This window comes from Aquarana catesbeiana, linkage group LG03 (genome assembly GCF_042186555.1).
Source record: "Aquarana catesbeiana isolate 2022-GZ linkage group LG03, ASM4218655v1, whole genome shotgun sequence".
Classification (NCBI taxonomy): Eukaryota; Metazoa; Chordata; class Amphibia; order Anura; family Ranidae; genus Aquarana; species Aquarana catesbeiana.
The window spans coordinates 636,553,845-636,572,870 of record NC_133326.1 but is presented as its reverse complement, the minus strand read 5'-3'; the positions used below and the strand labels follow the sequence as shown (position 1 = coordinate 636,572,870).

The 19,026-nt window shown below is 44.0% G+C and overlaps 1 protein-coding gene across 3 annotated transcripts in view; it reads left to right on the top strand.

Moving 5' to 3' along the window:
* Positions 1 to 19,026, top strand: part of LOC141133259 (cytokine receptor common subunit beta-like) — a 159,451-nt gene that overhangs the window by 101,831 nt on the left and 38,594 nt on the right. For all 3 annotated transcript variants that reach the window (XM_073622526.1, XM_073622524.1, XM_073622525.1), the window contains 3 exons: positions 7,717 to 7,877; positions 12,566 to 12,770; positions 14,375 to 14,465. In XM_073622526.1, the coding sequence (XP_073478627.1) occupies positions 7,717 to 7,877; positions 12,566 to 12,770; positions 14,375 to 14,465 (457 nt within the window). The remainder of the gene's footprint in view (positions 1 to 7,716; positions 7,878 to 12,565; positions 12,771 to 14,374; positions 14,466 to 19,026) is intronic.

Genomic DNA, 19,026 nt, shown 5'->3' with positions numbered 1-19,026 from the left:
AATATTGGCAATACTCAGCACTCCTAGTATCCAGCCTGAAGAGTCACAACTTTATCCTCTCTTGTGGAGAAGCTGAGGGTAAGGCAAGTACAGTATATATTTTTTTAACTTTCCTCCTTTACAAGTTCTTTTTCTTTAGCATTAATGCAGCATTTTGGAATGGGAGGAGGACTGACTGACTATTTTTTTTTAACAGATATGTTTTTATTTGTCTCCATAAGGAGAAACAAGGTGTACAATACAAACATGCATCATACATTTTCCAATAATTCAATAACAATCGGTGTACAATCATTCCCTCAGATTACATCAGATACATCAACATAAGATCAAGTTAGTATACAGTAGTGTGCATAAAAGTTCAACATGCGTTCAGTCATCATAGGTACATTACACAAGAACAGGGGGAGAGAAAAAAAAAAAAGAAAAAAGGAATTTAGCGGTGGGGGAGGGTGGGGGGGAGATGAAGGAGAAGGAGGAGATAGATGGTCAGAGAAGAATCCGTCCCTTATCTAGGATCCGAGAAGGGTAGAACCCAGGAGGGGGGGGGGGAACGGAAAAAGGGGGGGGGGAATGGGGAGGGCAGATACCAAGGCCACCAAGCATTTCTCCCTCTCTGGTGGTGGTTTAGCTTTTTACCCAGCCACCCCAGATCTTGTCAAACTTTTTGGGGCATTTGCGACTCATATAAGTGATCTTGTATAGGGGGAGGATGGAATCCACCAAGGTTTTCCACTGTGAGACCCCAGGAGGGTCTGGTTGCTTCCAGTTAAGGAGGATAACCTTTCTGGCATAGAACGTTGCATAGAACTCGAACAGCTGTTTATGTATGTTTGATGCCACTCTGCCAAAAATACCCAGGAGCAGGACCAGCGGGTCCAGTCCCAGTGATAGATTCCCCACGGAGTTGATCTCTAGGACCACTCCCTCCCAGAACTTTTGCACAACAGGGCAAGCCCAGACTACATGAAGGAAAGTTCCCAGCTCAGTGGAGCATTTTGGGCATCTATCTGAGTGCATGGGGTATATTTTGGAGAACCACTGGGGGGTGTAGTACGCTCTGTGTATGAATTTAAGCTGGATAAATCTATCTTTGGCGGAGATCATTAGGGGTATATATTGTTGGATGTCCTCCTCCCAGTCGTCATCTGCTAGAGCTGGAAAATCTGTCTTCCATTTTTGGAACAACTTTGCTCCGCTACTGGATTCCTCAGAGGAGATCAGCAGATATAAGGAGGATAGGATACGGTCAGCATTTTTAGATATTAGAAAGCTCTCCACTCTGTGTGATTTACTGCGGGGAATTGTGACTGCACCGCGTGACGCAACTGGAGGTATCAGAAGAACATTCGGGAATGAAGCAGGAATTCTTCACGCAGAGAATTAAACATGAGGAGTGTGCCATTTGGCATTATGTGTTGAATAATTTTAATGCCATATCCAGCCCAGATGGCAGTGTCAGGGACTGAGTGCAGATGTCCCAATCTTATGTTCCCCCATAGTGGTGTATATGGCGAGAGGGTGGTAGGTGTGTTTAGCTTAGCTGTAACTTGCGACCATACCCGAACCATAGTGCACATAGGGGTAGTAATGTCTGGGTGTGCTTTCGGGCCTCTAAAGACTAGATTGCTAAGTGCAGCATATGAGCCCAAGATTGCCACCTCCAAGTTCACAGACGAATTGGAACGTGATTGGGTAAACCATCATCTTACCGTTACCAGCACCGATGCCCAATAGTACTGTTTAAAGCAGGGCATTGCAAGTCCTCCGAGAGAGAGGGGCAGCTGGAGGGTAGTTTTGACAATTCTAGGGGTAGCTCCGACCCATATGAAGATGCTCACCGTCTGGTCTACCTTCCGAAAAAAGGAGTTGGGAATAGGAACAGGGGTATTACGAAAATTTACAGAAACTTGGGGAGGAACGTCATTTTTAGCAAGTTGATCCTACCGACCAGGGACAGGGGCAGGGATTTCCAGGTTTGGCATTTGGTAATGAGATTGTGGAGTACCGGATATACGTTATCTTCAAGGTATAACTTGGGATCCCTCTGGACCTCTATTCCCAAATAGCAAAATCTAGTGGTACACTTTAAGGGCGTATGAGTGAATAAGGGAGAAGTTGTCTGGGAGAGGGGGAAGAGTATGGATTTATCCCAGTTAACTCTGACACCTGAGAAAGAGCCATACTCATCAATAAGTCTAAGGGCCTCTTCTAGGGACGTGGATGTGTCCGGGAGGTATAGGAGAGTATCATCAGCATAGAGGGATACTTTGTCAGTCAGTGGACCCACCCACAGCCCCCCAACCACGTCAGAAGCCCGCAGGAGAATAGCTAGGGGTTCTATGGCTAGGGCAAATAGACCCAGGGAGAGGGGGCATCCCTGCCTCGTGCCTCTACCTAGGGAGAAGCTAGCTGAGAGGAGGCCGTTAGTTTGCACCTTGGCTGTGGGCCCTTGATAGAGTAATTTTATTCAAGTAATAAATTTGGGACAAATATTAAATTTCTCAAGGACTCGCCATAGGAATTCCCACTCGACCGATGCTACTATCCCATTGTGACCCCTCAGTTGCTGCCAAGGAAATATACGTGTATAGCTGATGTATGTTTGTCAGTACCCTTGCCTGGCATAAAACCTGTTTGATCTCCGTGAACCAAAGTTAAGATTACCGAATTAAGCCTATTTGCAAGAATTTTAGTAACAATTTTGGCATCTACATTGAGTAGTGATATAGGGGCGGTATGAAGAGCAGAGGGCAGGATCTTTATTAGGCTTAGGGATCACAACGATCACCACCTCGGACATAGTGGGTGGGAGACATCCCTCCTCCAACATGGATAGCAATAGGGTGTGGAACTGCGACCAGCTCAGCATTAGTCTTGTAAAATTCTGCCGGTATCCCGTCCAGGCCCAGAGTTTTGGCTGTTTGAAGGTAGGTCACCGCAGCTTGAACCTCTTTGAAGGTTACAGGACTATCTAGCATGGTCCGATCCGAGTCAGAGCTCTGGGAAGTCAATGTGGTCCAGAAACAATGTGAGTGCTTCAGGGATATAGTTAGCTCTGGACATGTACAGGGTCTCATAATAGTTTTGATTTGTTGGGGGTCCGAGAGCAAGCCACCCTGTTCATCCTTAATATTAGCTATGTGGGAGATTGAGGTTCGTTCTTTGGCCAACCATGCAAGCAGTCTACCTGTTCTCTCTCCCTGCTCAAATATTCGCTGCGTCTGACTCAATAATATTTTCCTACTAGCTTCGGTTCTCAGCAGGGAGATTTCCCTATGCACAGACTGCAGGCCTGCGTAAGTCGCCTCATCTCTACCATGCACATAGTCATTTTCCAGCTTCAAAGTCCTCATTTTTGGAGCCTCTAACGCCAATCTGGAGTCCTTTCTAACCCTGGCAATGAGGCCCTGATATTATCCCCGTGCATACGTCTTGTAGGCATCCCACAGCAATGGTTACGCTCCCAGAAGGCTCCCAGCTCCACCGCCACCACGGGGGCCACACGTTCATCTGTCACCCAATACCCCAAGAGTCGCTACAGGGGAAGGCCAGAAGATGAGCCAGTACTGAGCCTCAGAAGCACTGGAGCATGGTCCGAGATGCCTTGGGGTAAAATCTCCACCCCCTGAGTGCGGGAGAGCAGCGAGCCATCAGCGAGCATCAAATCTATTCTGGAAAAAGAGGCATAGGTGGCAGAGTGGCATGTATATTGTTTGACACCTGGATACTTCCACCTCCATACATCCTGCAGCCCATACATTTCCATCCACCTTGACAAAGGAGGGCCCCGTTCTACGCCTGTGTTAAATTTATCCAGTGTGGGGTCTGGGGTCATGTTAAAGTCTCCAGCTAATAAAACCCCAGCCCCTGGATAAAGTGCCAATATCGGGGTTATTTTGTGTAGTAGTGCCATTGTGGCTGGGGGGGTATGTAAAGGCCCACAATAACTCAAGCCTGTCGCAGGTAGCATGTAGTACCACGTACCTACCCTCTGGGTCTAAGTGCAGGTCCAGGAGGGTAAACTGGAGAGACTTGTGGACCAGGACGCTGACCCCCCTGGAAAAAGCAGAGTATGTGGAGTGGTAATAAGAGCCCACCCAGGGTTTCCGAAGGGCCAGCGCCCTGCTCCCAATTAAGTGAGTCTCTTGGAGTATGCATATTTGCGGTGAATGCTTTTTGAGATATGTGAAAACCAGCGACCTCTTAATCTTGGAGTTCAAACCTTGAACATTCCAAGATAAAATGGTTAACAGAGCCATAATAGGTTTCTAGAACATAACCAGGGATAACGGATCAGCAGTATACAGACATACAGTGTTTTCAGAGGAAGTAGTGTCTCAGCCATTAGTAGTATGTGAGTATTCAAGGTTCCCCCGCCCCCTAGTGGTGGGAGAGCACCACCACACCATTGCAACCGACATATCTAAAAAGAAACACAGAAAAAACAATGAGAGTAAAAGATCATTTTAGAGAGATGAAATGTTCACCAGAAAACCTCCCCCCCTCCCCGACAACACCCCCCCAAACTTCGGTGTGTCTACCCCCCAAAACCTGAACCCCTGGTAACTACCATAGGGGTACGTGTCAAATGGAACACCATGAGAACCGTAGTCCTAGCACATAGAGTCCGGCCGGACCTATCTTCAGGATAAGCGGGCCCTGCAGAGTCAGTATTTCTCCCGAACACAGCCGGGGACACAATCTTTAACTGTACTGGTTGCTAACAGGAACAGGAGGGACATCATTACATCCCTTAGTGAACTGGCAGGTTTACTAGGTTCCCTTATGGTGACCATGAGTTCAGCTACAGAGTCTGCTGCAAGTTCAAAGTACTAGAACAAGTTTCGGGGAGGGTCTATCTGCAACACGGCCCATGGCAAACTAGGGGACACTAGAATAGCCCTCAGGGAACCCAGCATATGATAAGGGGTGTATGGAAAAACAAAAGCCCCATAGTGGGGTAGCTTACAGATGAAGTTATCCTCTGGGCAGAGTTTCCAGCCACTGCGAAACATCCTCTGGTGAGGTGAAAAATCGCACTGTTTTACCATCTTGCACTCGCAGTCGGGGCGGGAACAGCATGCTGTATTTAATATGCCTGTTCCGGAGACTCAGCTTTACGTGGTCGACAGATCGTCTGAGTTTGTGGGTATCAATCGAATATTCTTGGAAAATCATGAGGCTTGCTCCTTCATACTTTAGGCCATCAATCTTCCTGGCTTCACGAAGGACCTGGTCCCGGTCCCTAAAGTTCAGGAGGCATAGGATGAATGTACGTGGAGGAGCTCCCGGGATTCCCCGGGCAGCAGGCATCCTGTGTGCCCTCTCCACTACAAAAAATGGCGAGAACTGCGCACGTGGTAGAAGAGTGCGCAGGAGATATTCGGTAAAGGCCGGGGGTCTGAGCCCTCCACCTCCTCAGGCAACCCCACTATGCGAAGGTTGTTCCTTCTATTGCGGTTTTCCGCATCTTCTGCTCTGTTTTCTAGCAGCTTCATTCTAGTCTGCAGGGTGCGGAGAGAGCCTAAGTGATCCCGCAGTATGTCCTCCGAATCTCCCACGCGCCTCTTGGCCTCAGTCAGCCTGGCGCGAAAGGAGTCCACGTCCCACCTGATGAGGCTGATGTCTAGTTGTACCGACTCAATTTTCCCCGTCAGGGTGGACTGGCAGGTAGTTATCGCCTGCATGAGAGCAGTAAAGTTTGATTGCTCTGAGAGAGCGGGGTCAGATCTGTCCGTCTGGGACGCCATGTGGATCGGAGTAACGGGAGCGGGAGTCAGGCACTGTTCAGTCTGGGGCTTTGCTTTTGCCAACGGCAATAGACTTACGGGTGGCTTTGGTACCTTTGCCCTTGGTCATCCCAGGCTGAGTCACTCTCCCGTCAGTTGTGGCAGGTTTTGGGTGCTCGGTCTGCAGGAAAAGAGCCGTTATAGCAGGGTAGGTAGCCGGAGCTCAGTCCATGCGCGTCCTCTCAGATGGCCATCTTGGACACGCCCCCAAGGCCTGATATATTAGTTCCACTTTAAGAGTGGGTTAATATTTTTGATTACATTTTAGAATTAGATTTAGTTTTAGTGATCCATTTAGGAATTTGGTTAGCTTAAGGGTTAGTGGTCAGTGTGATGTTAAAGGAAACCTGTCATGAAAGAAACATGCAGGCTACCATTGCTTGACCTCCTTCTTAAAATGCTAGATAGCTGACTGTCACACTGACTCTATGACTTTGTAACTTTCTGATTCACTGACCTGAAACTAATATGCAGATAGGGGCCTCTGACTTCTCTCTGACTTTCTAGATCAACATGCTTGTTCTAGGTCAGTGACCTAGAAAATAATAAAGCCAGTGAGAAGAGCAAGTTTCATTTTTAAAAGGAAGTCAGTTGATTTTTGTGGAATTACCTGAATGATATATTGGTGTCTTTATTTTAAAATTATTTTGGAGTTTTTTATTTATTTTTTACTTGATTTGATTTTCCATATACAAAATTTATTATAACTTTCACATGTTCAGCATTTATATACCGTATGTATATACCTTACATCCCCTGACCTTCCCTACCCTTCCCCCCCCCTTCCCTTCCTCTCCACCCTCTTTTTATTTACCACTCTCTCCTTTCTCCTCCCTCCTTCTGATTTTCCCCCTGAATTTCCATATTTTCCACACCTCTCTTCACCCCACATCTTGGTATATCTCCTCGTTCTCCTAAGCTCTACTTATTTTGCCCCAATGCTGGAGAATCTCTCCATTTGGTCCTCTTTACTATTACACAAATATTCCATTTTGTATGTATACTCAATTCTTTCAAACCATTCCCTCATCGTGGGACTCTCAGGGTCTAACAATTTTTTGGGGAATTCTTTTGCTGCATTCAATATATATGGTACTATTGTGCTCTTATATTGTTTTCTTGTACTATTTGTGTTTTGGAATAAACAAAGCCACAGGTCTTTGGCTATCTCTGTTTTCGCAATCTCCTTTATGTACTGCTGTACCTTCTGCCAGTAATCCTGTATCTTTGAGCATTCCCGCCAAATATGAACCATGTTACCCCTTGAACTACATCCCCTCCAACACAGTGCAGATTTCTCAGTTTGATATTTTTGTGCTTTAATGGGGGTTATATACCATCTAGCCAAACACTTATAGTTAATTTCTGTCGTATCAATGTCCACTGCCAGGCTATGTACAGCTCCCAATACTTTGTTTAATTGTTGCTCTTTTATATGTATCTTTTTCCCATCTTTCAATGAATGGCGGTATTCTCGGCTCTGCACTCTCTGTAAGTATTGTATAGATCCAAGAAATATAATGCTTTAAAATCATCTGTAAGTTACACAGTTCAAATGGAAACAATTCTTCTTCTGATCTAATAGGTTGAGGCAATGTTGTCACGAAGTGTCTTAGCTGTAGATACCGCCATTCATTTAGTGTCATTAGTTCCCTCTTGTGTTTCAATTCTTGATATGTACATATTTTACTTTTTATCATTATATCCTTTAATTGTACATTTTTATCTTTAATCTATTCTCTAAATTGTGCTCCATTACCCGGTAAAAAATAATTTGTCCCCTTGAGTGGAATTAACAGTGAATTATAGTCCCATTTTGTTTGTCTATATATTCCTTATTTTGGAGTTTTAACTTACTAAAGGGTCTCGTTGTCTGTTTGTAATTTATATTTGGATATATTTTAGTAATTTTTTTTTTTCTCAGATAAACTGCCACCCATAAACTTGACAATCAATGAAACAAAGGAAGGAGAAGTTTTCATTGTTTCTTGGAAGAGACATTCTTGGAATAGCACCACTTCAGAAAGTTTTCAATATGTTTATGAACTCTGTTACTGGAATCTGAATGATCGGAAAGTAAAGGAGGTTTGTTCTACAAAAATATTACATTTATGTGGCCCAGGAGCACATAACCAGAGTGTTGAGCTTTAAAGAGTACAGTAGGTGCGGAATAAAAAAAAGAAAAAAAACACCTGTAAGACAATGGCATAATGCAATGCATACTAGCACATTATGGAATACTTACCTTAGATTGAAGCCCTTCCAGTGACACCCGGTCACCGCTGAGAGGGCTGACTTCTTCCCCTGGCCTTTGTTTTCTGGGTTCACAAGCTCCAGGGCTGTGAGTGACAGGAGCCGCGATGATGTCACTCCCGCGCATGCTTGCGGGAGCCCTTGGTTCTGGCAAGAAGCTCTGAAGGTCCGGCACGGCATTCTGTACCTTCAGAGCGCTTGCACTGGTGACGTCAGCGGCTGCTTGCAGGGTGAATATCTCCTAAATGGTGTACTTTTAGGAGATAATTTTCCTACAGGTAAGCCTTATTATAGACTTACCTGTAGGCAAAAAATAACAAAGCGTGCTTTACTACTGCTTTAATAATAGCAATAACCATTTTAAAAGACAAGACAGGCCAGCCAGCTGTTTGAATTTTTTAAGTCAATGAACAGATGAAAAACTCAAAACATCACAACATCACATTTTAGCACATATTGTAGAAGCTTATTATGAATTGGCAGCCATATAATAAGGAGGTTAAAAGGTGTCATTATCTATTAATGTTTTAATGTTAGCAAAGTGTTCCAATTGCTAATTCTGAATGTTGAGTGTTTTTTGAAACTGTATCTCTGGTCAAAAGCTAGAACCTTATATGTTGTCTAGCATATTAATGTAATGTTTGCTAGTCTCTCTGTGTTCAAAATGATTTGGTTTTAATCCCTCATATTACCTGTTGATCCCAACAGTAAAATGAATGTTCTACCTCAGGAATGGCCCTCCTTGTTTTTTTTCCCTGGCAGGTACAGCACAGCATGTAAACGGTAAGCTGCTAATTTAGCAGTATGCATTCAATTTAAAAAAAAAAAAAAATGTAATGGAATACAGTCAGGCATCTTCAGCCCGGGTTCACACCCATGCGAATTAGATGTGTGTTTCCGCACTTCTAATTCGCATAGCAGGAGAATGTGACTGGCTCCCTATGGAGCCGGTTCACATATCTCCGGGGCGGCTGCGGAGCGCACTGCACAAAAACGCTGTGCATCTTTGGCTCCGTTTCAGGGCCGAATTCAGGCATAGAATCAGCCCTGATTCGTCCCTGAAACGGGGAACAGGGACGCACAGCACTCCTGTGCGATCCGCAGCCCGATATAGTGTGAACCCGGGCTCAAAGAGTAAGCACATGTAAGCCCCTACCTTTTAAAAGAACTACTTTGTTTAAAAAAAATGAAGAAAAAAAAGGCAAAGTGTATGCATACATTATAAATAAAAAACTTTCACAAGTGATCACATAACCTCTGTTCTCTGCTGCATAAGGGACGGAGAAGAGCTGGGGTGGAGACTGCAGAGAGGCATGTCAGCAGGAGGCAGAGAAACAGCAGCACACTGATCTTCCCAGTGAGGAGCTGTGCAGGGGAGGGGTATCAGTAGTAGGCAGAGAGACAGCAGTAGACTGATCTTCCTAGTGAAGAGCTACACAGGGCCATGACAGCACGAATCTGACCACTGGAGTACAGGCAGGCTATGCTCCTAAGAAGAAAACTGACCATGCTGGGATAGATGTGCTTCCATGCCCGGTGTGGTAAATTGAAAATATGAAAGCAGGAGGTCTGGCAGGATCACCAAGTATTTCACACAAAGAGACAAATGCAAAAAAAACAGGATACTTTTTCATGCAAGTACAAGGTAACATAGACACATATCAGCAATTTGAAATTTTCGGGGAACATACACTTTAAAGTGATTGTAAGGGTTTGTTTTTTGTTTTTTTAAATAACAAACACATCATACTTACCGCCACTGTGCAGCTCATTTTGCACAGAGTGGCCCCGAACACCGACTTCTGGGGTCCTTCTGCGGCTCTTGCAACGCCTCCCCACATCAGATAACCCCCTGGGAGAATCACTCTCCCGGGGGATTACCTTTCATAGAGGCTGAATGCAGGCCCGCGTCATTGGATTTGATTGACAGCAGCGTGAGCCAATGGCTGCACTGCTATCAATCTATCCAACCAAGAGCCGAGAACCCCGGGCAGAGAGACAGCGTGTCCCCGTGGGTCAAGTTCTAGGGCTCAGGTAAGTAAAACCGGGGGGGGGGGGGGCTGGGGGGCCAGTCACTGCCAGGTGTTTTTTCACCTTAGGATGCATTAAGGTGAAAAAACACGTAGGTTTACAACCCCTTTAATGACTTATATTTTTAAGTTCAAGTATTATTAATTATGTGGTTTATATAATGTTTTATAATACTTCTTTGTAAGCAATGTCTTTGGTAATGTGTCAAACAATTAGGGCAGGGAAGTGACAATATAATATTATTGCTGCTTCAAAAACGTACAGGTTGCTAGGGTGCCAAATGGACAAATGGACATCACAAACGTGAAAGATGTTTGATATCAGCACTTTTCACCACAAAAAAATGTTGCAAAGGTGTTTTAAAGTGGTTGTAAATGCTCTAAAAAAAAAAAAACAACCTGCAAAGCAAAGGCATAATGAGCTAGTATGCATCGCACACTAGCTCATTATAAAATACTTACCTTAGAACGAAGCTGTTGCACGGGTCACCCCATACACCGCTGTTACCGGTGACATGTCTCCCGGAGTTATTTCCGGGTTAGCGGGCTCCGGCGCTGTGATTGGCCAGAGCTGCAATGACCTCGCTCCCGCCGGTCACGGCACAGCTACTGAAGTAACGGCACGAGCGAGCCGTTTCTTTAGAGCGCATGTGCCAATGACGTTGGCACATGCGGATATAGTGAATATCTCCTAACGGTGCAAGTTTAGGAGGCATTCACGGTACCTACAGGTAACCTTTATTTTAGGCTTACCTGTATGTAAAAGTGGTAGTAATGCCGCGTACACACGAGCGGACATTACGGCAGACTTTGCCCGGTGGACTTTGACGGACTTTATGACGGACTTTCTGAATGAACGGACTTGCCTACACACAATCAACCAAAGTCTGACGAATTCAGCTGTGATGACGTACAACCGGACTAAAATAAGGAAGTTCATAGCCATTAGCCAATAGCTGCCCTAGCATGGCTTTTTGTCCGTCGAACTAGCATACAGACAAGCAGACTTTTCGACCGGACTCGAGTCCATCGGATAGATTTGAAACATGTTTCAAATCTAAGTCCGTCCAACTTTTGAGAAAACAAAGTCCGCTGGAGCCCACACACGATCGAATTGTCCGACGAAATCCCGTCCGCCGGGCAAAGTCTGCCGTAAAGTCTGCTCGTGTGTACGCGGCATAAAGGGTTTACAACCACTTTAAGAACTCAGCCAACTCATCCAAAGGATAGTTTTTATCATTAACAGGCAATTAAACACCATCAGCATGTTTCGTGGCACTGTATTGACTACTTCTTTAGGATTAGTGTAAAGATTACTAGTAAGAAAATTACAGAGACATGCATTAATTTCTTTAAATGGTACATAAAAATGGTGATTACAATTGCTATAGCTTTTTATACATGGATAAGAATTTGATGGAATATAAACGGGTTGTAAAGGTTTTTTTTTTTTTTTTTTTTTAAATAACAAACATGTTATACTTACCTCCACTGTGCAGCTCGTTTTGCACAAAGTGGCCCCGAACCTGCTCTTCTGGGGTCCCTCGGCAGCTGTCTCAGCTCCTCCCTGCAAGAACTAAATACCTTCATGCGAGAGAGCTTAGTTCTGTTTAGTTCTTGCGGGCACGCTCCCGTGATACAGCTGGCGGCTATAGCCTCTGACTGTATCACTCAGCCCCGCCCCGCGGCACGCCGCGTCATTGGATGTGATTGACAGCAGCACGAGCCAATGGCTGCGCTGCTTTCAATCCATCCACTCTAGCCAATCAACGGCCACGCTGAGGAAATCGGGGGCGAGCGCAGGAGTGAACGGGCTCAGGTAAGTAAAATGGGGGGGTTCGGGGGGCCGATATTGCATAGGATGCATTAAGGTGAAAAAACGTGAACCTTTACAACCCCTTCAATAAGGATTCAAAAATATTAGTTAAAGTGAAACTCCAGGCTCAGAGATTTTTGTAAGCTTAGATGATTAAGGAAATGTTACCTCAACTCAGTTATAAGAAATGGCTGGATTACTTCAAAATACTTTTCTTATTGCTGTACTTCCAGTGTACTCTGCCTATGACAGCTGTTAGTCTCAAATCCTGCAGTGCTAGTTTTGTTTTTTTTAGCATCCCCCCCCGCTGCCAATTAACAGAACACTGTTTAGCCTTGTTTCACATTGGTGCATTTTGACATGCGATTTGACATGTCAAATCGGTTGCAATTGCCGGCAATGTCACCATCCTAATTGGTGCGACACTGCATTTACATGTAGTTTCTGTGCTACTTTTTGGGATTTTGGGGTGTGATTTCCATTGACATCTGTGCAGAAACCCGCACATATGTCTGTGAAATCCCCGCCAAAATCAGGACTGACATGCGGGAGTGAAATGATCTGAACTCGCACGGCTTCATTCCCATAGCTCAGTGTGAACCTGGGTTTAGTTGAAGTTCTCTTCTGACTTTGTATGATTTCAATGGTCTAATGCTATTTTTTTTTACCAACAGATCCCCGATAATTGTCCAAATGCCCCAATCAATATACCAGTCAACCAAGATCCCAGTGTAATACTCCAGCTTGATAAACATCTTAAGCCAAGCAGTGATTACTCATTGATGGTTCGTGTACAATTGAAGCAGAATAATAATATTAGCTGTTACCAGGGGCCATGGAGTGAGTGGAGCAAAGTGCAAACACTGACCACCAAAGCAGGTACCAGCAAGCAAATTAACATTTTAGAAATTGGCTGGCTTGATAACATTTAGGGCTCATTCACACTATTGCAGTGTATTAATACTAGCATGTTATACTGCGCTTTATTTTGCATTATGTGAAGGCAGTTCATTCATTTGAATAGGCTGCCTAGTACCATTTCTGGCAGAATATTGCACACTACATTCTGAATGGCACTACATTGCACCAAGGCATGTGACTGGCATTGCCACACATTTCAGCAACACAATAGTGTGAACGGGCCATTGGATCATGTTATCTGCCTTGTTATAAATGCTACTGAAGTTATATGATTGTATCTCTTTGGTTAAGTATGAAATGTGCTTTCTGTGTGTATGATGATTAATATGTAGAAAGTAATGGTAAAGACCAGACATGTGCAATTCGTTTCGGTCCAAAATACAAATTTGGACGAATTTTTGGTTATTCGAAAGATTTGGATGTATCTGAATCTCTGAATAAAAAAGATAATGAATTTTGTTGAAATCCATTAAAATTTGTTTTGTTTATTCGTTTTCTAACGAATTCCAACTTTTCAGAACAATCAGAATTCCGATCCATCAAAAAACGATCGATCGATCTGAATTCTGTGTGAAGAAATAGCTGGTTAAGCAGCGGGCCGGGAAGCCGACTGCTCACGTCCTTAACAACCGTGAGTCATCATCTGTCAGCGGGCCTCCCCACTGACAGATGAATGTAAAGAAAAGAATGCCTGCAATTGTCCAGCAATAGAAAAATGTTTTTTTAAAAATGGCGTAGGGTTCTCCCCCAAAATCCATACCAGACCCTTATCCAAGCATGCAGCCTGGCAGGTCAGGAAGGGGGGGGTGAGCGAGCACCCCCCTGAACCATACCATGCCCCTTGCCCTCAACATGGGGAGGTGGGTGCTTTGGGGCGGGGGGGCACTGTGTCACCACCCCATAGCACATTGTCCCCATGTTGATGGGAACAAGGGCCTCTTCCCGACAACCCTGGGCTGTGGTAGTCGGGGTCTGCAGGCGGGGTGCTTAACAAACGGAGGAACCTGCAGTAGGCATAGAGCCTCCGTGTCAGCGAGAGCTAATTTTTTTTTTTCAGGTCGTCGGGCAGCGTGATTGACTGTGGATTTTAAAAAACAGCGAGGGGTCCCCCCAATCCATACTAGGCCCTTCAGGTCTGGTATGGATTTTAAGAGGAAACCCATGCCGAAAAAAAAAACACACACAGTCCCTTTGTTCTCAGTTGCATAAGAGGTGGGAGAAGGAGAAGCAGCAGCACACTGAGCTTCCATGAAGTGACTTCCTCTGTTCAAATGTGTATTCAAATTGTTGAATTTTTCCACATATTTGAACAGTCAAACGTTAGATCTTTATTCATAACAGAATCACAGGAAAAGTAATGCATTTGAATTAACATTTGACATATCTGCTCACCAGTCTTGGACATTGACTTTCAGACGTTGACCAATCCTCCATGCACAATTTCCTCAGTTGCAAGATGCATGTGGGTTTCCTTGGTGGTGAGCAGTTATACAAAACGATACCTTGGTATTGATACTTAGTATTTTATAGATTTGTGATTTTATTTGTTCTATTTTTTTTAGTTCCCAGTCTCATCCTTCTATACATCTTGATTCCTATATGTATCATTGTTCTTGTAATATTTGCTATTTTTGGATACAAAGCTCTGGTAAGGTGAGTATAACCTATATGTATTTATATACATGTGGTAACAGTCAATGGCAGACAACAAACTTACTTATAAAAATTGGAAAAATTAAAATGGGACCCCAGCTTATACCTATCTAGCCTTAAAACTGTTCCCTTCACCCTCCTAACTCTTATGCTAACTAACCTGTGTAAGAAAGATGTATATACTGTACTTAGCTATTTTCAGTCTGCTCCAGTCCAGTCACATGATCCAGCTCCCCTGTGTCAGCCAGCATGGCTGCAGAGGAGAGGAGGAAGCACCAACAATGAATGGGCCATTAAAGACCATGGGTGATGTCACGTTGTCTGGCTGACACCAGATAGATCATGTGACCAAACTGGAGTGGCCTGAAAATAGGCAAGTATAAACATTTTCCCTACCCAGGTTAGTTAGCATAGGTGTTAGGAGGGGACCATTTTTAGAATACTTAGGTGTAAGCTGAAATTCGGAATAGCAGGTATAAAATACAGAAATGAATAAGGCATTTTATTCATTATTATAGTCTTAAATGTAGTTTTGAAATGCAAGCAGAAAAGTTACCTGGATTTGGCTTGGTGTCAGCCACTTGCAGTTCTCGTATGACTGAATTCTGACTGAAGGGAGGAGAGATGCAGCACAAGAAGGCACAATTAGTTGTGTGCTGATAGGTAGAGAGAGCAGAGTAATGCCGCGTACACACAGCAGACTTTTCGACGGACTGAACTTGAAGGACTTTTCCACGGAGTTCCGACGGAGTTCCAACGAGACAAACTTTCCTACACACGATCACACCAAAGTCCGACTGATTCGAACGTGATGACGTACGACCGGTCTAGAATAGCGAAGTTCATAGCCAGTAACCAATAGCTGCCCTAGCATCATTTTTTGTTCGTCGGACTAGCATACAGACGAACGGATATTTCCATAGGACTCAAGTCCATCGGAAAGATTTGAAACATGTTCTATTTCTAAAGTCCGTCAGATTTTTCGACAGAAAAGGTCCGATCGGACCTTTGCTGTTGAAAAGTCCAGTCGGATGTACACGGCATTACAGACTGACAGAGATAATAAATTATCAGTTTTCTGCTTCACCTGCTACTGTCCAATCGCAGGTTGGGGGAGGGACAAGACCTGTAATGCCCTGTACACACGATAGGATTTTCCGATGGAAAATGTGTGATAGGACCTTGTTGTCAGAAATTCCGACCGTGTGTGGGCTCCATCACACATTTTCCATAGGAATTTCCGACACACAAAATTTGAGAGCTTGCTATAAAATTATCCGACAACAAAATCCGATCGTGTGTACACAAATCCGACGCACAAAGTGCCACGCATGCTAAGAATAAATTAAGAGACGAAAGCTATTGGCTACTGCCCCATTTATAGTCTTGATGTACGTGTTTTACGTCACCGTGTTCAGTACGATCGGATTTTCCGACAACTTTGTTTGACCGTGTGTATGCAAGACAAGTTTGAGCCAACATCTGTCAGAAAAAATCCATGGATTTTGTTGTCGGAATGTCTGATCAATGTCCAACCGTGTGTACAGGGCATTAGTGTTACTGACCTGCAACCACGTAAAAATCTGGTCTGCTCCCCCGCCAGACAGGGTTATACTGTGTGGCAAAACAGAAATAAAAATCTATTGATAGATAATAAAGCTCCCACTGATGTAGGTTACAAGTGTATTCAGTTGTTTGCCTTGAGTTCAGCTTTCCAGGTTCTCCACAAAAATGAAAACATGCTCATGGCAACCAGTAAGGTTTTGTTTTGCAATATTAGACACAGGATCGAAAGCAGGGGTGTCCAACCAGTGTCCTGGGGGCCACATGTGGCCCATGGAGCCCTCTGACGTGGGACACAGCCTTCTGCTCTAGGAATGAAGATTGGCAAGCCCAGATCATGGGTTGCCAACCCGCCATCCCAGAGCATCAGTGTCGTGAACAAAGCTGGCGCCAGAGGAAGAAAGCGGGTGCAGAGCAGAGCCGCATAAGTCAATCCTTCCTATATAGCGCCAGACAGTGATACCAATTGCACTCCGCCTGGGACAGCAACAGCCAGCGATACCTGAATTAAAGACTGTTAATAAAGGTAAGTTTTATTACTAAAATCACAGTGTATACAGTTGTGCTCATAAGTTTACATATCCTGGCAGAATTTATGATTTCTTGGTCATTTTTCAGAGAATATGAATGATAACATAAATACATTTCTTTCACTCCTGGTTAGTGTTTAAGTGAAGCCATTTATTATCAATCAACTGTGTCTTTTTAAATCATAATGGCAAATGAAACTACCCAAAAGACCCTGATCAAAAGTTTACATACCCGAGTTCTTAATAACATGTATTGCCCCCTTTAACATCAATGACAGCTCGAAGTCTTTTGTGGTATTTATGGATGAGGCTCTTTATCTTCTCAGATGGTAAAGCTGCCCATTCCTCTTGGCAAAAATCCTTCAGTTACTGTAAATTTTTGGGCTGTCTTGCATGAACTGCACATTTGAGATCTCCCCAGAGTGGCTCAATGATACTGAGGTCATGAGACTGAGATGGCCACTCCAGAACCTTCACTTTATTCTGCTCTAGCCAATGACAGGTCTAATTGACCTTGTGTTTTGGATCATTGTCATGTTGGAATGTCCAAGTACGTCCCATGCCCAGCTTCCTGGCTGATGAATGAAAATGTTCCTCATTTTTTGATGTTATACTGCATTAATCTTGCCATCAATTTTGACCAAATTTCCTGTGCCTTTGTAGCTCACACATCCCCAAAACATCAGCGATCCACCTCCGTGTTTCACAGTAGGAATGGTGTAACTTTCATCATAGGCCTTGTTGACTCCTCCCCAAATGTAGTGTTTATGGTTGTGGCCAAAAAGCTCAATTTTGGTCTCAACACTCCAAATGACTTTGTGCCAGATGGTTTGAGGCTTGTCTCTGTGCTGTTTGGCATATTGTAAGCAGGATACTTTGTGGCATTTGCGTAGTAGTGGCTTTCTTCTGGCGACTTGACCATGCAGCCCATCTTTTTTCAGGTGCCTCCTTATTGTGCACCTTGAAACAGCCACACCAGAGAGTCCTGTAATTCACCTGAAGTTATTTGTGGGTTTTTCTTTGCATCCAGAACAATTTTCCTGGCAGTTGTGGCTGAAATTTTAGTTGGTCTACCTGAAACTTGGTATCAACAGAACCCCTCATTTTCCACTTCTTGATTAGAATTTGAACACTGCTGATTGGCATTCTCAATTGCAATCCTTGGATATCTTTTTATATCCCTTTCCTGTTTTATACAGTTCAACTACCTTTTCCTGCCGATCCTTTGACAATTCTTTTGCTTTCCCCATGACTCAGATTCCAGAAACGTCAGTGCAGCACTCAATGAAAGATGCAAGGGTCTGTCAGGAGTCCAGAAACTCATTGACCTTTCATACACACACACTAATTACAAGCAAACAGATCACAGGTTACCTTTTAATAGCCATTCAACCCCCTTTGTGTCAACTTGTGTGCATGTTATCAGGCCAAAATCACCAGGTTATGTAAACGTTTGATCAGGGTAATTTGGGTAGATTTTGTAGTGATTTTGATTTTAAAAACATAAACACAGTTGATTCATAATAAATGGCTTCAGCCAAACACTAACCATGAGTGAAAGAAATGTTTTTAAGTTATCATTCATATTCTCTGAAAAATGGCCAAGAAATCATAAATTCTGCCAGGGTATGTAAACTTATGAGCACAACTGTATATGGGCATATCAATAGATAGGTAATAGAGTTATTTTTGAGTTAACATACACATACTAATGTTGCTAAATTTGGTCTGGGAATCTAGGTATCAGTGTACTTTCCCAGATAGCAAGCGATTGTGCTGCAAGTTTGAAAATGACTTGCTAAGCTATTGGTAGACTTTCCAGGCTTCACAAGTTTGTTGCACAATTGCAGCAAGTTTGCATTGCATGACTCCAGATCAACTTTTTTGCAAACATTCTGCTAGTTTGCTGCAAGTTCTGGTTCAGTTATGTTGTGCGGTAGTTATCCCACCACAGGGGTCACTGTGACTTGCTGTAGACTCACCACTGCAACTTTACTCTTGCTAATTTTCTTCATATTGGAAAAGTGTCAACTAGAACTTGTGACATGCCTAATGCCGCATACACATGAGCGGACTTTTCGACCGGACTGGTCCAACGGTCTATCCAACGGACTTTCGGCGGACTTCCGACGGACTTTCCGAACAAACGGACTTGCCTACACACGATCACACCAAAGTCTGACGGATTCGTATGTGATGACGTATGACCGGACTAAAATAAGGAAGTTGATAGCCAGTAGCCAATAGCTGCCCTAGTATCGGTTTTTGTCCGTCGGACTAGCATACAGACGAGCGGACTTTTCGATAGGAACTGGGTCCGGCAGTGTTCTGACATAAAGATTTGAAACATGTTCCAAATCTAAAGTCCGTCAGATTTTCGACCGAAAAAGTCCGCTGCAGGTCCGATGAAGCCCACACACGGTCGAATAGCCTGCCGGACTCGGTCCGTCGGACCAGTCCGGTCGAAA